Source organism: Bacillus rossius, chromosome 1 (assembly GCF_032445375.1).
Source record: "Bacillus rossius redtenbacheri isolate Brsri chromosome 1, Brsri_v3, whole genome shotgun sequence".
NCBI lineage: Eukaryota > Metazoa > Arthropoda > Insecta > Phasmatodea > Bacillidae > Bacillus > Bacillus rossius.
In genome coordinates this window covers 185632851-185651727 of record NC_086330.1, presented here as the reverse complement: position 1 = coordinate 185651727, position 18877 = coordinate 185632851, and the positions used below count along the sequence as shown (strand labels likewise).

The following is an 18877-nucleotide window of genomic DNA, read 5'->3' as shown; positions in this document are numbered from 1 at the left end:
CTGAACTCCTCCTAGACGGCTGGACCGATTTTGATGAAATTTTGTGCGTGAGTTCACGGGGATTCGAGGATGGATTAGATTCACAATTGGATATTTTATCTCGATTCTGAGTTAAGAAAAACTAAAAAAAAAACACGCTTTAAAAGCAAAAATTGCAACGCATTATTAGAAGCCTTTAAGTTTTGCTATTGTAAGGAACTAAGTAAAGAGTAAGAAAAAAATAAAGATCCTGACAGTTTAAAGTGTCGCCATATTTGTTTCAACTTTCAATACCCTTTTTGTATATTACAATTTAAATTGCAGAAAAAAATCATGTTTCATAGCCACACAAATAGTGAGTGTGTGTCATTTCTCTATGTCCACGAGGTCTCGCCGCGTCAATTTTCTCCTTGGAGCGAACCCGTCCGCTTAATTAAATAAACAGCTTTTATCGTTGAATGATTTCATGATTTATTTAATGAAAATATGCTCTCATAAAAAAATTAGTTAAATAGACATTCAATAGGTGTCTTTCTCTCACTCTCTCTCTCTCTTAAATATATGTAGCTTGCTCGCGGGTCAGTAATGCAGACAATCTTTACATTCTAGCTCGAGACGGAAAAAACAGTAAATGTGGTTTACAAAGACATTTTATGAAGTGTCTTCCTGTCATTACATTTGAAAGTAGAAACATATTTACTCAAAATTTAGGTAGTAGCATATTTTTATTGCAAAGACTGAAATAGAGGTGAGAAAAATTATCAGTTGTGAACATAAGAAAACTACTACAACTGTATCAACTGTTATGTTATAATATTTAAATTTCTAAATGGTACAAGATAATACAAAATTCCATGCGGAAATGTCGTGGGCAGCAGATACGTATAGTTATAGGTGTGGGGCTATGCATGCTGATTTTTCATATACTGAATGGATGCGAACATGTAAGAATAATCTATCTATCTTACTATAATAAAACAGTACTTTTTCTGTCTGTCTGTTTGTACGCGATTTTGATGAAATTTTGTGTGTGAGTTCACGGGGATTCGAGGATGGTTTAGATTCACAATTGGATATTTTATCTCGATTCTGAGTTAAGAAAAACTAATAATACACGCTTTAAAAGCAAAAAAACTAAGCATTGTTGATAATTAGCCTCCATGGCAACGGGCTTATGCATTGTTGTTGCCTTCTGCGTAACCATGGGAAAGGTTTTTGGTAACGGCAGGGGCGTGCCCAAGAGGAGAGGTATGTATAATGAGAAGATACAACATGTCCAGCGTAGAAATAGTTACCGCCATATCCATATCTCACAAAAAGTACATTTGGGCAGGACAATGTTTGTCGGGTCCGCTAGAAAGATATATAGAGATATATATGTAGAAAGATATAGAGAGATAGAGATATAAATAGAAAGATAGAGAGAGTTATAGAGATATACATAGAGAGATAGAGAATTAGAGAGATAAAGAGAGATGCTTAGTATACGTTAAAAAAATTACAAAAAAAAAATCGATTGAGGCATTGCAATGCATGCCGGGCATTATCTAGTCTTTATATATATATTTCTTGTGTGCGTGTGTATGTCACTGAACTCCTCCTAGACGGCTGGAACGATTTTGATGAAATTTTTTGTGTGAGTTCACGGGGATTCGAGGATGGTTTAGATTCACAATTGGATATTTTATCTCGATTCTGAGTTAAGAAAAAACTTAAAAAACACGCTTTAAAAGCAAAAAAACTAAGCATTGTTGATAATTAGCCTCCATGGCAACGGGCTTTTGCATTGTTGTTGCCTTCTGCGTAACCACGGGAAAGGTTTTTGGTAACGGCAGTGGCGTGCCCAAGAGGAGGGGTATGTATAATGAGAAGATACAAAATGTCCAGCGTAGAAATAGTTACCGCCATATCCATATCTCACAAAAAGTACATTTGGGCAGGACAATGTTTGTCGGGTCCGCTAGAAAGATATATAGAGATATATATGTAGAAAGATATAGAGAGATAGAGATATAAATAGAAAGATAGAGAGAGTTATAGAGATATACATAGAGAGATAGAGAATTAGAGAGATAAAGAGAGTTGCTTAGTATACGTTTAAAAAATTACAAAACAAAATTGATTGAGGCATTGCAACGCATGCCGGGCATTATCTAGTATTATGTATATTCAATGACCATAAATTTAACCATTCTGTGTTTATTTTATGCTGCTCGTGAAGTGCATTATTATATGGAAAAAAATTACCAATTAAATAAAATGACTTACTGTTTAAATTATTAAAATAGATATATGTATTTGTAAGAAAATCAAGTTTTTAACATTTTGTCTAAATATTCTGGCTCTAGGCAGACGGACTTGACTACGCCCTCCATTTCCTTTAAGCGCACTTATAAATTAAATTGGCTGGATAACTGAGCACGTCACATTTAGTTGGCGAGGTTCGTGGGCTCGATCCAAGGCTCCGGCATGCCTTATATGAACGAGCACATAGACGGTGCCATGTGGTTTGGAGCCCATTATAGTCGTGCAGGTATCGGCGTCTTAAACTTCGGTGCACAATCATCTAGCGTTATATTACACGTCTACTTTCAAATAAAAAAAACACTTGGAAGGTTTAAAATTATACCATAGTTTACATAACTGATTGATTATTTAAAACACAAACTCAATACCTACTTTCATGCAATTATCATGCAACCAAAAGCCGCATACAAAGTAGTGTCATTCTAATTCATTTGCTAACTCCAGGTCACTAGTTTAAATATATGCTATCCAGTGGTTTGACCTTATCCCTATGACCTAAAGTCACAATTCCTCAATAACCGAAGGTTAAGTTATTAAAATATTGCACCATCTGAGTTGGCAGTTAAACTAATTTTATTTTACTTTCTGATTATCACACTGATCAACATAAAAAGAACAATAAAATAAATATAATTTGAAAGTAGTAGATATATAATAGGGGCTCCTGATCCAGGCTTCCGCAGGAGGAGCCGACCGCCATTTTGGATTTTGACGTAATGGCGGCCTTATTCGACTCAAAATTCCTCAAAATTCCTCAAAAATGAATCAAATTTTAAAAAAAATCTAAAAATTCTCTATTTCGGGGGGAAAATTCTTGTTTTGCTGGAAAATTTCCCGTTTTAGTGCTCAAAAATGCCGATTGCTTGAAAAGTCGGTAATGGTGCTTAAGAATCCATATCTACAGCATCCCCTAAGCCTCCGAGGTCAATACCTTAAACATTAGGATACCATTACTGCCATTTTTAATTATGACCTAACTGTAGAAATTTTCGTTTTGGCCGCCATCTTGATAATCCGTTATTTTTTAGTAAGAATATCGGGTAAAATTAAAAAATATATATATATAAAAAAAGTAATCAAATTTTAATTTAAAATATTTAAAAACACTGTAGCACATATTGTTAAAGACACCATCTTGGCTTCTAGAAACGTTGCACATTTCGTTATTCATGACATATTGTATTGTATGACGTCATTGTTGCACTTTTAATTACGCCCGCCATCTTGGATTTCGAACGTTGCACTTTTCGTCGATACATTCACTATATTGAAAATCCACAATTTTTATGCTATAAGTTCGGAATTTTTTTTAATTATAAAAAATTTATTAATTGAAATTTAAATAATTATTATAACACGCACTTACGTCTATGGTTCTAACCTAGTCAGGACCAAAATAAAATATGGCAGATCCAGCCGCCGCCAGACTAAGCTCCCACCACTAATGCCAAGTTATATATATATATATATATATATCGACAGCTTATATGACATCACCTCCACCATCTTGTTTTCGTCTGCTGGAGGCCACAATCTGCCATCTGGTTTTCGTCTGCTAGAGTGCGCTACCACCATGTTAGTTTAATTTTTGTCCACTAGACCTTTGACCTCGACATTGACTGTAGGTTTTGACCTTTGACATTGATCTTTGACCTTGGAATCTTACCTTACCCTGACCATTTAAATTGACCTTTTCTCTTGATGCTTGACCTTGACCTACACTTTGACTGCTAGTCTTGACCTCTGACTTTGACCTTTCACATTGACCTTGGACTTGGAACGTGACCTTGAACTTTGACCTTGACACCGAACCTTGCTCTGAAATTTGACCTTGATCTTGACCTTGACCCCAGTGACCATCTTGAATTCACCATCCTTTTTTCAGTACTCGCTACCAGGAGCGCCATTTAACACACATAAATTTGTGTTAAAAAAAATAATATCATTTTCCAATCTGTTGCACTGCCTGAATCTGAAAAATAGCTTTGTGAATACAATGGACCATAAACACAAATTGTTTTCTTGAACCGGATTAAAGTTTGCAGTTAAGGTTTATTTATTAAATAGTTATGAACTTAGCTTTTGATTTAATGAATGACTACGAGACAATTTCGAAATACAGTAATGCACTGGTTCATTGAAAATATTTCGGAATATCTATTAATGAAACTCTTTAAATCATTATTATGTATGTTAAATAAAGTGTAAAATAATTTTTCATCTTATACTGAAATAGGGCCTACTTTCTTGCTCACAAACAGGTTAACAGTGAGGTCATTGCAGACGGCATAACACAAAGCACATATGAGTGACACTGTGAAGGGAATCAGATACGATCTACAGTAAGGAACCGTCCTAGCAATTTCTGGTTCATTTCCGGAATTCGTAAAAAATCCCAATGACTATAGCCAGCTGGGATTTGACCTGTGTTCTCTGTAATGCGAGTCTAGTGACTTCCGACTGCAACATGGGTCAATAAATTTTAGTCATTTATTTATTATCTCTTTACATTACTTGCAGTAGTATATGATTATCAAATTAAAAATAATATAGAGTTTTAGACTAGAGATATCCGTGTAGGCTATCATCATATGCCTTTAAATATTTTTAACATGTAAAATCATTAATCAAACTGCATGATTCAACATTGAAGTCACAAAAATTTTACTTCACATCTTTTGTGTTTACCGTGCACTAATGCGTGTAACTACATATGATGTTGTTAACACATATATGTACCATGGGCGTAGCCAGGATTTTTGGAAGCTTTGGGGGAAGGGGCAGAAGACAGGCCCTTCCCCGGAAATATTGTATAAATAAATATAGCCTATAGATAGAATTAGGCAAATACCCTATTATTAAAAAAAGTTTCATTAAAATACGTTCAGTAGTTTTTGAGTGATGCCAGAACAAACAGGCAGAAAAAACAACAACATACAAACACACAAACAGACGAACAGGCAAATTTTTTTGAATATTGAAATGTGAGTTAGGAATAACGTTAATAGTGGTTTTGAAATTTTTTCCTGATTTTTCAGCATGAAAATACGGATTTTCGAGGTTAAGAACGTAACGATAATTGCAACGGTTACGTAATAATTCATAATGGCAGCCATGGCATCCCAATTATCAAGGTGATGACCTCGGCGGCTTATGGCGGCTTGTAGATGCGGACTTAAAGCGCTTTGCACATTTTTCAAGGTGCTGGCACATTTGAGGACTAAAATGGTAAATTTTCACTCAAAACGGGAAATTTTACCTCAAAAATGGAAATTCCTTTTTTTTTCTATTTTTTGATATTGTTTGTTTGAATTTTTTTTCACCTTAACACACATTTTGGTGAATTTAGGTGAATTTAGAGTAAATTATTAGTAATTTTAAGTAATGTTTGGTAAATTTTGAAGGTTAAGTTTAAGGCAATACAAGATGGCCGCTGTGTCGTCATAATCCAAGATGGCGAACATGCAATCAAACCACACTACGACTTTAGGCGTCGGAAATACATAAGTATTCTATTCTCTAATATTATACTAGGTGGTGAGTCACAACATTACTCACCAGTTTTAATGTTTACAAGACCGTCATAATAGTAAACGGAACCAAAAGCGCATACGGCCCGTTACAAATATTTTATTATATCATTCACTAAATACCAAGAACATAAAACTGAAACTAGGACAAACAAAAATTTTTAAACTTTTGAATTTAATAAACTATGTACCTATGTTGGTCTTGACCAAGTATTTTTTTTCTCTTTTGTTGGGAAATAATCTCGCACTGTCTAATACGCGTGCGCCGTCTACCCAATCATTGTTCTATGGTGCGGGCTCGTTGCAGTTTCCACATCCTCCATGGTCTGTGCTACAGCTGTGCTCGCCGGTACGCGAGCTGCCACGCTGCCGCTTCTTCACGGACGTGACATGGACAGTTGTGGCGGAGGCGGACAACACGACGCAGCAGCTGGTGCACTGTCGCTGCCCCCGGGGGGCGGTCGCCTACCTGGTGGGGCAGCGCTCGCTGCCTCCAGCCACCGCCCCCGCACCAGCCGCCAGTCCCCGACTCCAGTACTCCTTCGCCTGCTCGCCGCAGAGCGTGAGTATACACCCGCTGCAGACTGCGTTGCAGCAAGCACACTGGGCGCTGATACCGGCCAGCACAGCTAGAGGGATGGAGTGACACTACAACTGCTTTACCATTACTTGTTGGTAGTTAAATAATGTCCTTTATTATATGATGGCAACCCTCTTTACACTTACGTTCGGAAAATGAAAGCAATAAATGATTCATTTTTATTATTAATAGTTAGTTCACAATATTAGCTGCAGTATCCGGTGTCACTCGGGCCATTTTTTGGTACAGTTCAAAACTAAACTCTTATTAGAGCCGTTAGTTTTTTAGCTGCCGCGAGCTTCACTAAGTGGACGGGTCTTGTTAAGAAGAAGGATATGAAGTTGCCAAATTTTACTATATGGCCGTGTGGCGGACATAGAAAAATGACACACACTCGCTCACTTTGTCAGTGACCTATAATTTTTTGTTATAAAATTGAATTTACTTATAACGATCGGTTGAACGATATAGAAGTTGATGTTCTGCAGTGCCATCTAGTGGAGAGATACAAAAATGGATAGCATAGAAACCTTCTCCATTTAAAAAAAACACTTCGTTGTGCTTACTCTTATGGTGATCTGTCAAACGGTGTCTGTTTGTCAACGTCATGTATACAAACATCCAATTTTATAAATGCATATATAAGTGTACATTCATTAAACCTTATATTGTAGTGTTTATGAAAATATAAAGTTAAAATTTTTATGGCTTTGATCATTGAGAATTTTTCATTTATTAAGTCAAGGCTTTATGCAATGTGGTGTTCGATTGCCAACACTCTAAGTGAATTAAAATGTTCTTGGGTTATTGATGAACATTGCCATGTTTTTAATAAGTTTCCTAGCTGACTAAATGCTCGTTCTGCTGATGCAACGGTAACTGGTATTGTACTGCTGTTGTAGCTACGCGTCCCAAAACGATCACCTGAAGTGACACTTGCGTCTGAAGTGACTGCCACCCGCACTATGTGCCTGAGTAGCGGGTGTCCAACCCCACAGGCGCTGTACTTGAACGAGCGCGCTCGCACCCCATCCAGAGCCAGGCAGTGGAGGGGGTAACCACGTGACTGAGAAGTGGTCATGTGACTGATCACATAACCTTCCTCCCTCCTCACCGACCATCCAGAGTGAAGTAGGAGTTACCACGAGGTTATGGATGGTCAGAGAACATAGAAGATGGTGGCCCGAGGGGTATATAAACCCCCGACCTCTATCAGCAGAACATTGGCAACCAGTGGAAGCGCTGCACCGCCACAACAAGACCTGCCGCCACCCTGCCTGGACCACCAAGAAGACCGTCACTCTGCCCGAACGAATACCGAACTCCGGTATGGGACTTATCCTCTGCGAAGGGTAAGCTGGACTTCGTTATTTTTCGTCGTCAGTCGGACTTAGTCCAAATCGCAAGGAGCAGCGCTGGAGTGTTACGAGATGGTCAGCGTCTAAGTGCCAAATAAATTCAACAACGAGTAGAGTTTCAACTGTGTAGCGACCAAGATACTGTTTGTAAAAGTTGTTGAAAATTGCACTTGGTAATAGCGTGTCCGAGACAGAGTCGGACAAGAGCAGGGGGCAATATGACGGGCAAGTTCATGTAGGTGACCGTGTGGTCAGACAGAGGCAGGCAAACAAAGGCAGTGTGTGACAACTCTAAAATTAAACTTGTGTACACCAGTATTGACACGCCCATTGTATAGGAATGTTCCCTCGGAAGTTACGATACACTGGAGTGAGTGTGCCAGGTGCTGACATCGAGGGAGCCCAGCCAAGGGGATTCGTGGCCTGCCATTCGCAACTTTCTTCGTGGTTGTCAAGGGAACTTCAGGTTCCTGGACAACAGAGCACCGACGAAGTCCATCCACGGCGTCGTTAGAGAAGCAGGGCGCTGTATTGCCGGTGCACAACCTACAGTGGCGACTCGGCGAGCGACGCCCGGGACAGGACAACCCAAAGACTGTTGAGGCGAGTGTCCGGCCGTATTGGACCCGGTAACACGAGGGGTTTTCAACATGTAAATTTTGTTGGATGCCACAAGGCAGCCTTGAACTTGAGACTATAATTATAAAAAAATATTAAAAAAATTTGGTAATCCTGTAGCGGTTGGGTTCGCTAGATTCAAAACTGCGCGCGCCGTCGCGGGCCTCCGGCACTCCGTTCCCGTCCTCCTTCTCCCTCCCTTTCCCCTTCCTAGTGATGTTCAATTTTTACTCGTTTCCCCCTCCACTTGATCGGCGCATACGTGTGCTGCGGCGCGAGCTTATAAATTCAGTGGCAACCATGTTGAGGGCCTTCTTCTACTGGTTTACTTAGTCAGGCTCGGTTGTCAGCAGTAGCTGATCTGTTGTAATTCTACTAGCACGTAGTCCGAGAGCTTCTAGTTGAACTTCGTGCGTGTGCGACCTCAGGGGAGAAATGTAAGCTGGTTTGAGTCGTCAGTGAGGCGGTGGCCCTCACCCTAATGTAGAGTCATTCGTTCTTGAATTTGTTCTGTCTAAATTCCTTTTCGACCGCCACCATCAAAAATTGTTTGGATTATTGCATTAAATTTAACTTCATCTTCGCTTCCGTTTTTCTGTTTGTAACTGTCTCCCCCTGAGACGTCGTCGCACGTATTTGTTTGTTAAAGTTTTTTAAAGAATAATTTAACTTCTTTCTTTCTTGTACCTGCACTTTGCAGTAGTTTTGAAATTTAATTTTGTAATATAACTTCATTCGTGGCAATGCTTGTGTTTCGAGTTAACTGCGCATTGTCTCTTTTTGACGATCGTTGTTTGGATCGCTTACAGTGTAGCCGGCTTACCCATTAAAATTATAATTGTCAACTAACTCGCTTTGTCAGAAATTGTTCTCAATTTATGTATTCAGCTTTGCATTGTTTTCACATAACATTATCAGAAATGTTAACGTAATGTTTTTAGAATTAATTTTGAATTTGAATAAAATGTCTGTGTACCTGAAACCATTTACCTTGCATACCTGATCTATTCCATTCACGTATACCCCAGTTCATGCCACGTTCTGGCCTCCCTCCACGCTTAGTAAGGCCCCACCCTTTTACATACCAAATAAGGACATGATTTTCTCTTGTATTTTCCCCTATATATATATATTTATTTATTTATTTATTTAACGTATATTGTGACATGCTATTGTTTAACAGAGTAAACCGAGCTTAATAAATTTAAAGATATTTCCTATTCCTTCGTAACAATTAATAATGCTGTCATTTTATGTATTATACGAACTGTTTTTATTTTTTTGTTGACAGCCAGCTGGTATATTCAAGCGAGTTAAGTCCAAGAACGAATATTAATATTCGAAGACAACTTCAGTGTATCGTATTAACATGTTTTATTGTTCTCTTGCATTATTTCATGTCAGTACAAGTTGCTACTATCACAACACAGTTTTCTTGCGTCACTTTAACTAACTCCCTTGATTCCCCTATACGGGGGCAACAGTACAAAAGATTCGTAATGCAATACAGACTTTTATGAACATAGATTCTAATTGTTTTTCATGGATTGAATTTAACAATTCAAGCGGGTCACTTGAAACAATACTTTTCTCAACTTGAAACACTGAAAATAATACATGTTTTAGTTGTACAATTTCGTCAGTAAAGTTTACTGACAAAACAGTCTTATACATTGTGACTAAAATTTAAGCCTTAGCTCTCAAATCACTGTCTTCCATAGATCTTATTTCAAGAACTGGGTTGAAGTGAGTGTATTGGTAGCTTCAAATATTGTCTTGAGATAATTTAAAATAAAGCTCTACACACAATACTAGTTTTAAAATGATTTTTTTCTTCTTCTGTATTAGTTGTTTTAAAATTGAGGGCGATTTCTTAATTTTGGAAACGTAGATGGTATGTTGTATGATTCCACCACTAAACGCGACTCACTGATGATGTCTTCCCACGAATTTCTTAGTCGCAGTTTGTCTTTCATCATATCGTTAATCAGTTTCACTTCAATGTCCAGAGAAATACACTGCAACTGAATTATTACACTCTTTTCATTGATGCAGTCTAACACTTTGAACAAAATTACTGTTACACAAAGGCCTTGAAAAGAAGAAAAATATTTCTTTAAAACCATTAACTTTATTGTATACTTTTTTTTACGCTTGATTTCAACTCAGTTAATACTCGTTCTTAGGCCTTTAATAGTCCTGGGTAGTTCTTTTCAAAGGGAACTACGGCTTCATATTTCGTACCACCTTGTTTGTGGTTTTATTATTTTTTTTGTTTAGCGAAAACGGCACTTCAGAAGTCAAAATATTCAATTTTGTAGGGCTATGTGTGAAAAAAGAATACACCGTTTCCTGATTTTATTCCTTTGACTTTTCCACACATGTTTGATCCTCCATCGTAACCTTGAGCCCTGCAGGCCTCAAGAGGGATATTATTTTCCGCTAAGATATTTAAATTTTCATTAGTAATACCTTCTCCACCTTTTTCGTTTCATTTGCTTAGAGTCTTCATTTTGAATGACATATTTTCAAATAAACACATTTTGTTCTTGATGCAATGTATCAGTTGATGTATTAACAACTACCCCATGATAAATTACTTCTTGCCTTTCTTCAAGTTAAACTTTTAAAACTTTTTCAACGCAAAGTGAAATTTACTCATTAAGACTCATACAAACTAATTATTGGGCTTGTCGTCTCATGTTTTTTTCTTTGCAATTGCCTAAGCCAAGTGCTCCTTGGTGATTTTATCGTATTTTCATATTAACTCCAAAGTCCCGAGAAAATTACCATTATTTGCTTCACCAATTAATACATTATCTCCTTGGAAAGGCAACCCCTTTGATGATAGAAAGAGTGTCCAGTATAAAATTCGTTGTAAAACTTCTTTCCGCTTTTGCACTACATTCAAAATTTGTTTTTGAAGACCACTGTCAATACCTTTTGAATTAAAAGTGAAATGAGAGATTTCCATTGCAAGAAGGACTTACGATGGTAATTGCTGTTTTAGTGCTCGGGAAGTTTATTTTACATTATTTTCTGTGGAAATAGGAGCCGGAGAAAATCCTATGTTTGCAAATTTGCTACTTTTTGGGCCATTAGCAGAAAGAGCACAGGCAATGCAACGAAGTGTCTGTTCTGTCTTAAGGGAATGTCTTAGCTTGACAACATTATTCTCTAAATTTGATATAAATTTGAAAAAAAAAAATGGTGGTCTGTAAAGTCGGTTTACGGACGATAGTTTAACGTGACAACGTCATAAAAAAACATTGATGAAATGATTGATCCAGAAGAAAATGAAATATCATATTCGGCCTGAGACTGAGCCGTAATAGGTTTTTGCAACCAAACCATTTAGGCATTAAAAATATTATATTCTTTGAGAAAGAATTTTTTTAATTTTTCTATTTTTGTATGATAAAATCTTCCTCTGCCCACTTTTATGAATAAAATTGAATCAATTTTATTGAATTATCACTATTTTGTATGGCTACAAAGAAGGAGTGAAATGAACTGTACAATTTAATTAATAAAATTACTTTTATTTGCAATTATTAATTCAAATATATTTATTACTTTTAAAATGTTGCGTGCGCCGTATTTATTTTTACAAGTACAAAAATAATTTCGCAGCTGCCGAGATTCAAACCGATGACCTTTAGATTGGAAGTCATCCATTCTAACCACACGGCCACGAGACCATATATAGGAATAAGTTTTCAGATTGTATAAATTAATATTATTCCACGCACGATATTTGTTTGAATTTCTTTTATTTAGCATATTCTCTGTTGGACTCGAAATATTTACACGCTCGTGGGCTCATAACTATAATAAGGTGTGTCATTTAGTTGATCAAATAATAACTCATGACAAATAATTACCAATGTCAACCTAAAGCATGAAAAGTATCATACCAGCAATAAATATTTAATTACACAGCTAAAACAATACTCATACAACACTGTTTAAATATACTGATTTACACTAGTAATTAAAATAATACGTACTTGTAAGAACGCCATTTCCTTGCGAATATACTCCCGTGGCGCGGTGCACAACAATAACCTCGAAACAGTACGCCGCCACGTGCCGGCCGAGTTCTCTGTACCGTCCGCAACATACCAGAGCGATGCCACGCATGCATAAACATCCGTAGTGGGACAATTTTTCGTGCGTGCAGCCAGCGTTCATCGATTTATTAGACGTTGTCACGTCAACAATATTCTAGCGATAAGTATCATTAATTATTTCTGGCCATGTGCCGGGGTAATTCAAATCTAAAATTAATTTTATTGTTAGGACTCTCGTCAGTTGAAATGTCGTTTTCGTAATTACCACTACCTCAGAGGAAGTTTTGTGTGTATTTTCATCCGTTTCAACCAATAATTAATTAGACACCGTCGCAGTGTCATCAGTAGTATTAAAAGTAGTTAAACTGTCACTTTAAACACTGTCATCAACACAAAACTTTGTAATATTCAGCCTGCCTATAGCTTACTTTGCAACTGTAACAGCTTTTAACTTCCGTTTTTGCACCCTATATTTGTGCTTGAAATTACTCGAAGACATAATAATATAGAAAAGTAACTATTTACTGTTTGAAAACAATTACATTCACAAAATGTCATACGGAAACCCACCAGAAAAAAAGACTCATCAGTACAAGCACATGTGAAGGATGTTGATTCACTAACAGGACACGGGATATGATGGTGAAGAGGAGCTAGCAGGCCACGGGGTGAGGAAGACTAAAAATCACCACATTAGGTCATTGTCTTTGAGCCAATTCCCTTAGTAGGGGAGGAGTTTAAAATGTGGAATTTGGTGTATAGGAGTAGTATTATATTGGTTCCTCCGGAAACAGGCTTCAGGCTGTGGAGCCGGGAGCCGACCGCCATCTTGGATTTGTGATGTCATGGCGGCCATATTGTGACCTTTACCATTGACCTTGACCCCGGCGGCCATTTTGGATCCGCCATTTTGGATTTGGGTGCCATTTTGTTTTATGTCATCGCCGCCATGATGTTTTACGATCGCAGCCATTTTGTATTCTGGAACATTCCGCCATTTTGATTTATGATGTCACCATTGCAATTATCGTTACGGCCGCCATCTTTAAAATCTTTATTACTTTCCGATTTTAATGAAAAAATTCAAAATTTATAAAAATTCTAATTAGTAAAATTTTAATAAAAAATATTAAAAAACATAAATTTACGACACTGAGCTCGGAGTCCTCGGTTCGAACACGGGGAGGGCAGAAAAAAATTAAAATAGCGACAGGGCCTTTCCTCACAGTGGCAGCTGGCAGACTGGCCCCCACCACTTTGTTAATAGCATATATATCGTCAGGTAACATGACGTCACGACCGCCATCTTGTCTACGTTGTTGGAAGCCATCATCATTGTATCGTCGCCTAGAGTGCGCTGATGCCATGTTAGTTTAATTCTTACCCGCTAGAGTGCAGTAATCATTTATTATTACTGTGACACCCGCCATCTTGACATTTGGACGCCATCTTGAAAATCCGTAATTTTAATGCTAGAGATGCTGGAAAAAGTTCAAAATTCATTAAATAAATTGGCAATAAATATACTGATTGATTCGATCGATTCCTGTTCTTCGTTCGGTCCCTGGATGATGCAAAACATTTAATTTTATATAAAAAATAATTTCAATAAATCATGATAAAAATCCTAAAAGAGGCTTAAAATCAACTACTACCATCATTCTATAAGCCATTACGACTGCCGTCTTGGATATTTGTATTTATTGACCCATAAATTAATAAAAAAAATCAATCATTAATCTACCTATAGAATCGATACTCTGTTTGATCCCTGGGTGATACAAAATGACATTAATTTTATAAAAATACCAGAAAAGTGACAGGTTTGAGAAAAAAACACAAGTTCTTTTAAAAAACAAATAATTGTATTACATAAATTTTACACTACTACAAGAACAAAAAAATAACACAGAAAATATTCTAAAGCCTTGCGGATTTCTCAATTTCTACATCAGCCACCCACGAATTTAAGCGAGGTGGAAAGCCCCACCACTTGACATAGGACCGTCCTTTTCTTCGTTTTATAATATTCTCCACCAAGTATGTATCGGGATACAATGTAGGCTGAATCTCTTCGGCATAGAAGCCGCCGTGGATAGGTTTGTGGTCCAAATCTTCGAGATAGTAGGTCCTAGGCTCTGATTCACGAACATGTGTCACACGGAAAAGTTCAGGTCTCCAGTTCGCAGTGAAACCTTTCTCGAAGATACCTTTCTGCTTGGAGATTCGCACAATGTCACCGACGTTAGCTTTACGCTTTCGTGGATATTTCTTCTTCGTGTTGGAAAACACTGTTTGAAGCAGACGATTGTCCGTTACGTCCTTTGACTTTATTTTTGTGGTAGAATGCACCATGGAATTATACACGCTTATTAGTTTCGGCAAGATGTCAAGTCACTTGTAATTTCCGTTAGCTGTGAACTGTCGCCACATTTTAGAACGGAAAGTTCTGTTAAACCTTTCGACAACGGAGACTTCGACATTACTTAATGTAGAGTAGTTTTGATGCCATACTTCATCAAAGCCTTGAATGTTGAATTGTAGAATTCTTTCCCGAGGTCTGTTTGCAAGCGGGACGGTACACGTCCATCCCGCAAAATATTGTTCATGGCCTTGGCTACTTCAGTTGCAGTCTTTGATTTTACAGGTCTAGCCCAAGAGAACTTGCTATAAACATCGATGACTGTCAACATGTACTTGAAACCTTTATACAATCGGGAATACGGTATCATCTCAACAAGGTCCGCCTGAAATAAATCATCAATTCCATGAACTATGACTTTGCAACGAAGGTATTTCCGTCTATCAGGAGCATAAAGTTCGCGAGCGATTCCGGTTCGACTCATTGTATGTAGCCGGGTTCCCTCAGTTCTTCAAGTATGGAGACTATTTCGTTGATGTGCGAATAGTTTCTTACACTAAGCGAAGCATGTAGAATTCTAAGACGATCAACTAATTCATTAGGGTTGTCCCATTATACAGTGTCAAATATCTGATCACTTTCTGGCTTTTTTAAACCTTCACCATGTATTGTTAGTTCACTGAAGAGATTAGCGAGAATGTCGTTTTTTTTTCTCCATAATCTTCGTCTTTATATACACCACTATCTGGATCGTTATCGCGAAAATGTGCATTGGTTAGCTCTAGCAGTTTTTTGTACTCTTGTAAGTCTTTGTGAGAATATCCTTTAGGCTCCCTGCGAAACAGCAATTCGTACAGACCCGGAGTCCCGCGCGTTTTGAATGCTTCTACGCGCACGATATTTCCTGATAGAAAGTCTATTTCTTTAGCACCGAGGAATTACCTATTATGTTTTCTGTACACTCCGTAGGTCGTGTCATTATTCCGGCTCGTAAACGATATCAGGTATTGTCGGACCATTGCATTAACTTGATATCCCTTTTTCAGTATTTTTTTTCTTGTGCATGGACTCTGTACTCGTTAAGTCCTCTTCTTCTCGATCTGGTTCATACATTCTCTTCTTTACAGTCGGCATTTAATCTTCAACTTCTGTCTTCACATTGATGGGTGGTTCTTCCTTATTTTTAAGTTCGTTGAGGCGACTAGTGATTGGTTTAAATATCTCCTCATTTTCCATCTCACTTGCAAGTCTGGTTCGTCTAGCAAGTAGATGTTTTTCACGAACCGACTGTATAGCTCGATGAAGGTCACTGGCCAGTTCCGACATTGTATTGGCTGAAAACATATTGCAGGACCTCCTTTTATACTTTTTTATTCGTTCGCAGAAACTTTTTCCCTGTGTTTGGCTAAATCTGAATTTGTTTACAAGTGAGACAGTAATGCTTTCAGACTACTTTGAAAAGTCCTCAAATCATCACGTCTTTGTGCATTCGATAATTCGATCATGTCGCGAATGCGAGAATCCGAGGCTTCTACACGATGGTCGATGGCAACGAGATAATCTAGTAATTCGTTTTTCACACTTTCTACTTTTTGAGCCAGTAGTGAAATGTATTTGCGGATAAAGTCGTCATGAGACTTGAAGCAGTACGTAAGTCTCGACTGCTACGACCGAATTTCGAAATGCTATAACTCATGTTTGACGATAAACTGATCGAAACCTTGTCTGTACCTGCCATTATATAGAGGCCAGTCTTTGACTATAACTAGGAATTCGTGTTCTTATTTCCAACACAAGGAGCACATGTCTTTGAATTCCTGGAATATCATGTCGGTGTTTACGTGATCATCATAAGCGTGACGTAAATTAAATTCGTCCATGCGAAAAAGTACTATGACATTTGCGTTGTCTCGTAGGAGATGTTTTGGAATACAACTGTACGTCTGACACAGGTAAACACAGTCTACCTTGGCATGTATGCCCATGGAAAAGTACTCTTGTATTATACCTTGCTTCTCGCACATTACATCGTCGAAAACAAACACGTAATTGGCTTTTGTTTCGCTTGGAGGTACCACATACGCATTATCATTAAATGGAAAATACTCCTGACAATCCACCGATTGTAGAACCGTAGCTAGGCACTGGTATTTTGGCTGTTGCAACGATTTTGAATAGAGGTACACATTTTCGAACCTAAGACCGTTTGGCTCCTCTAATAAACTCAGTAGAACGCACGTTTTGCCGCAGTTGATCATACCTGCCATTATGCATCGTACGGCAGAAGGCAACAGTAAGCCATGTCGTGTTCACAACCGATAATTTCATCGTTTTCCGTTATGCGCACGGGCAATCACACTTCTTGCTTGACGACTTGCATTGTACCGACAAAAAATTGTATAAAAGAAGCGTATTTATACTTTATGGTAAGTTGTGCGCAATCAGTCGAAGAGGTAAGAACAAAAAACACATCGGTGCAGGACTCGTAAACTCGCTGATAAACAATCTACCATTTGAGCTACACATTCCCGGCTAAAGATTCTGCGGCCCCGGCACTAAACTAGCGAAAAGGTTAGCTCGTGGTGACGTGGGCATTAATTCTCTCAACGAAAAGTGCAAGCAGCACGATATCACCTACTCGCTCAGCGAAGATCTGGAATCCAGGCAACGGGGCGACGAGATATGGGCACAGGAAGCCTAAGATATAAGTAAATCGTCGAACGCGGGACTAGGAGTGAAAATCGCAGCCTGGGGCATTTCCAAATTCATGAAGGCAAAGACGAAATTAGGACTGGGTGTTCGTCGAGCCAGCTCCATAAAGTCAAAGACTAACTCACGCAAGACCAAACGCAAGACTGGCGCAGGCGTGCAAAAAGCCAAGCAAAAATTACAGACCCTCGACAAAAAGATTATAGGATGATTTCTTCCTTTGCTTTTGCCTGCATTGGATGCTCTCGGCGGCCTCATCGGTGTAACGAGCGGTATAGTACGGGCAGTCAACACTCCGAAGAATGAGCGCAAGCAGTTAAAATAAGCACAACGACACAATGCCAGCATGGAAACCATTGCCATCGGTAAAAAAAATAGTGCAGGACTCTACTTGCAACCTCACAAATCAGGTCGAGGCATGTGAAAGAAACGAATGATAAAATCCTAAGTTCTTTGCCGAAACGTCCGCTCACCAATAAAGATTTGATCAGGTACGCACGCAAACTGAAAAAACCAAATTTCCGCGGCGTGTTTATGCGAGACACTTTGCCCAGCAAGTCAAAAACGCGCGAACGTGCCATCATTTATTTAGACACGTCGGCGGGTCGAGGCACGCACTGGGTGGCTTATGTAAAGTCTGGAAAAATGGCCGAGTACTACGATAGTTTTGGAAATTTACGGCCTCCGTCAGAACTGCGACAGTACCTGGGCCGAACCACTACATTGTTCTACAATTACGAAACCGAACAGTCACCTAATCAAACAAACTGCGGACACTTGTGTCTTCGCTTTTTAACTAAAAAAATTAAGCTGACATAAACAATTGCTACTTAAAGGTTGTGCAGTGATGAAAATTTATTAGTCATGTCGATAACACTTATTGTGACAAATCACGCATCTGAGCATCGGGCGGTTCATTTTCCGCCTCTGGATTTAGACGGAAAATGGTGTATCGGACTCGTAGATTTTCAAGCGTATAATGCCATACCGAATATCGACGAAGAAAATTGCAAGAGCTGCTTCCTGAAATGTGATGGGACCGCTCATGAAATACAGTTACCTGTTGGCTCTTACAAAATTGACGACATTGCAAATTGCATCAGGGGTATGTTACCAAGGGATGTAGACTTTAAACCGCGTGGAAATCCAAACACTCAAAAAAGCATCCTAACATGCAGTGAAAATTTCGACTTTATGAAACTTGGGCCCATTGGTACGATGCTTGGATTCGAATCAAAGGTGTATGATACAGGAAGGACGTACTAATCTACACGCGCAGTAAACATTTTGCCTGTGAATGTCATAAGAATAAAATGTTATTTGGCAAGTGGAACGTATCTCAACGGAAGACTAAGCAACAT

The 18877-nt window shown here is 38.4% G+C and overlaps 1 protein-coding gene across 1 annotated transcript in view; it reads left to right on the top strand.

The window, feature by feature from the left end:
• The window catches only part of LOC134540937 (protein giant-lens), an 86829-nt gene that overhangs the window by 22848 nt on the left and 45104 nt on the right, over positions 1-18877 (top strand). The window contains exon 3 of the mRNA XM_063384051.1: positions 6154-6378. Coding sequence (XP_063240121.1) covers positions 6154-6378 — 225 coding nt within the window. The remainder of the gene's footprint in view (positions 1-6153; positions 6379-18877) is intronic.